The 1407-nt window shown below is 43.7% G+C and overlaps 1 protein-coding gene across 1 annotated transcript; it reads right to left on the bottom strand.

The window, feature by feature from the left end:
- Positions 1 to 397: 397 nt before the first annotated feature.
- On the bottom strand, positions 398 to 1150 carry LOC149183426 (uncharacterized). The gene has a single exon (XM_089414942.1). The coding sequence runs from the start codon at positions 1148 to 1150 to the stop codon at positions 398 to 400; it is 753 nt and encodes a 250-aa protein (XP_089271068.1).
- Positions 1151 to 1407: the final 257 nt, after the last annotated feature.

The following is a 1407-nucleotide window of genomic DNA, read 5'->3' as shown; positions in this document are numbered from 1 at the left end:
GCTAGCATGCCTTGAAGAATTCAATTGTAAATCTGTCAGGTCCGGGGGCCTTGTTCGTGGCCATGGAGAAGACGATTTCTTCAATTTCCTGTTCAGTAAACTCTCTTAGAAGCAGGGCGTTTTGATCCTCTGTAACTAAGCTGGGTATGGCCCCCAAAATTTCATTTATGGCTTGGGATCAATCTTGAAGGGGTTTGCTGAGAAGAGAGGTGAAGTAGGAGTTGAGCTCAGATCCGATGTGATCCCTTGAGAAGACTTGATTGCCATCTGCAGTTTTGAGGGATAGGATGCGATTAAACGCTCTATTCTAGATGGTAGACTTGTGAAAGAAGCTGGTGTTGCGCTCGCCTTGTTTTAAACATTGCACTCTCAATTTCTGTCTCCACAGTAGCTCTTCCTATTTTAGTCTTTCTTCCCATTGCCTTTGCAAAATCGATTCTTGAGTGTTCCGCTCCTCAGTAGGCCCTTCTGTGATCAAAGTTTGTTGGAGGTTCGCCATTTTTACCTCGAGTTCTTTTTTGGCTTGCATTATGTCGCCAAAGGTATCTTTGTTCCATTTTTTGAGGTTGGTCTTTATGGCTTTGAGCTTCTGCTGGATTATGTACATGATGTTGTCGCTCCTTATGGTGGTTTGAGTCCACCAGTTTTGTATATTCTGCATGAATGATGGGTGCTCTGTCCAAAAGGCCTCAAATCTGAAAGGTTTGTTTTGGGGTTTATCCAAATTGGTGAAGTGGATCTGCACTGGCCAGTGATCAGATCCTCCTATGGGCAGAATGTTGGCCTCCATGTCTATGTTTTGCAGCTGAATGGATTCCGACATGAGGAATCTGTCAAGCCTTGAAGCTATCTGTCGGTTTCCTCCTTGCTTATTGTTCCAGGTATGTAGACCATTGACGGTGGGGATGTCAATGAGTTTGGAAGCAGCAATAAAAGTGTTGAATGCTTCCGAGTCCTTATCCAGTCTTCGTAGTCCTCCCTTTTTCTCTGCTAGATTGGTAATCATATTATAGTCTCCTCCTAAAATCCAGTGATCTGCCCCATGGTGTTGTCTGACTTCATCCAGGTCTAGCAGCATCTCCAGCTTTTCCTGAAGTCGTTGGGGTCCATATACATTGGTAACGCAGATCAATTTCCCTGAATCTGGCATGTTAAAAATCACCGATAGAGAGTGCTTGGTGGACAGAGCATTTTGTATTGTGAATTTGCTTTTGTTCCAAAATGCGATCAACCCTCCTGCTTACCCGATTGCATCTATGCTGATGCATTGATGACTGTTGGAAACAAGTTTTTTAAGAGTTTCCATGCTCTTGGAAGAGCATTTGGATTCTTGTAGTAGTACAATGTCTGGGTGATGCGAGAATAGGTGGTTTTTCAAGATCCTTCTTTTGGAGGTACTGTTGAGCC

This window comes from Pinus tabuliformis, chromosome 3_2 (assembly GCF_031772625.1).
Source record: "Pinus tabuliformis cultivar Carrire ecotype Pingquan chromosome 3_2, CPIR1, whole genome shotgun sequence".
Taxonomy (NCBI): Eukaryota; Viridiplantae; Streptophyta; class Pinopsida; order Pinales; family Pinaceae; genus Pinus; species Pinus tabuliformis.
Note: the sequence above shows the minus strand (reverse complement) of the source record. Positions and strands in the feature narration are given on the sequence as shown.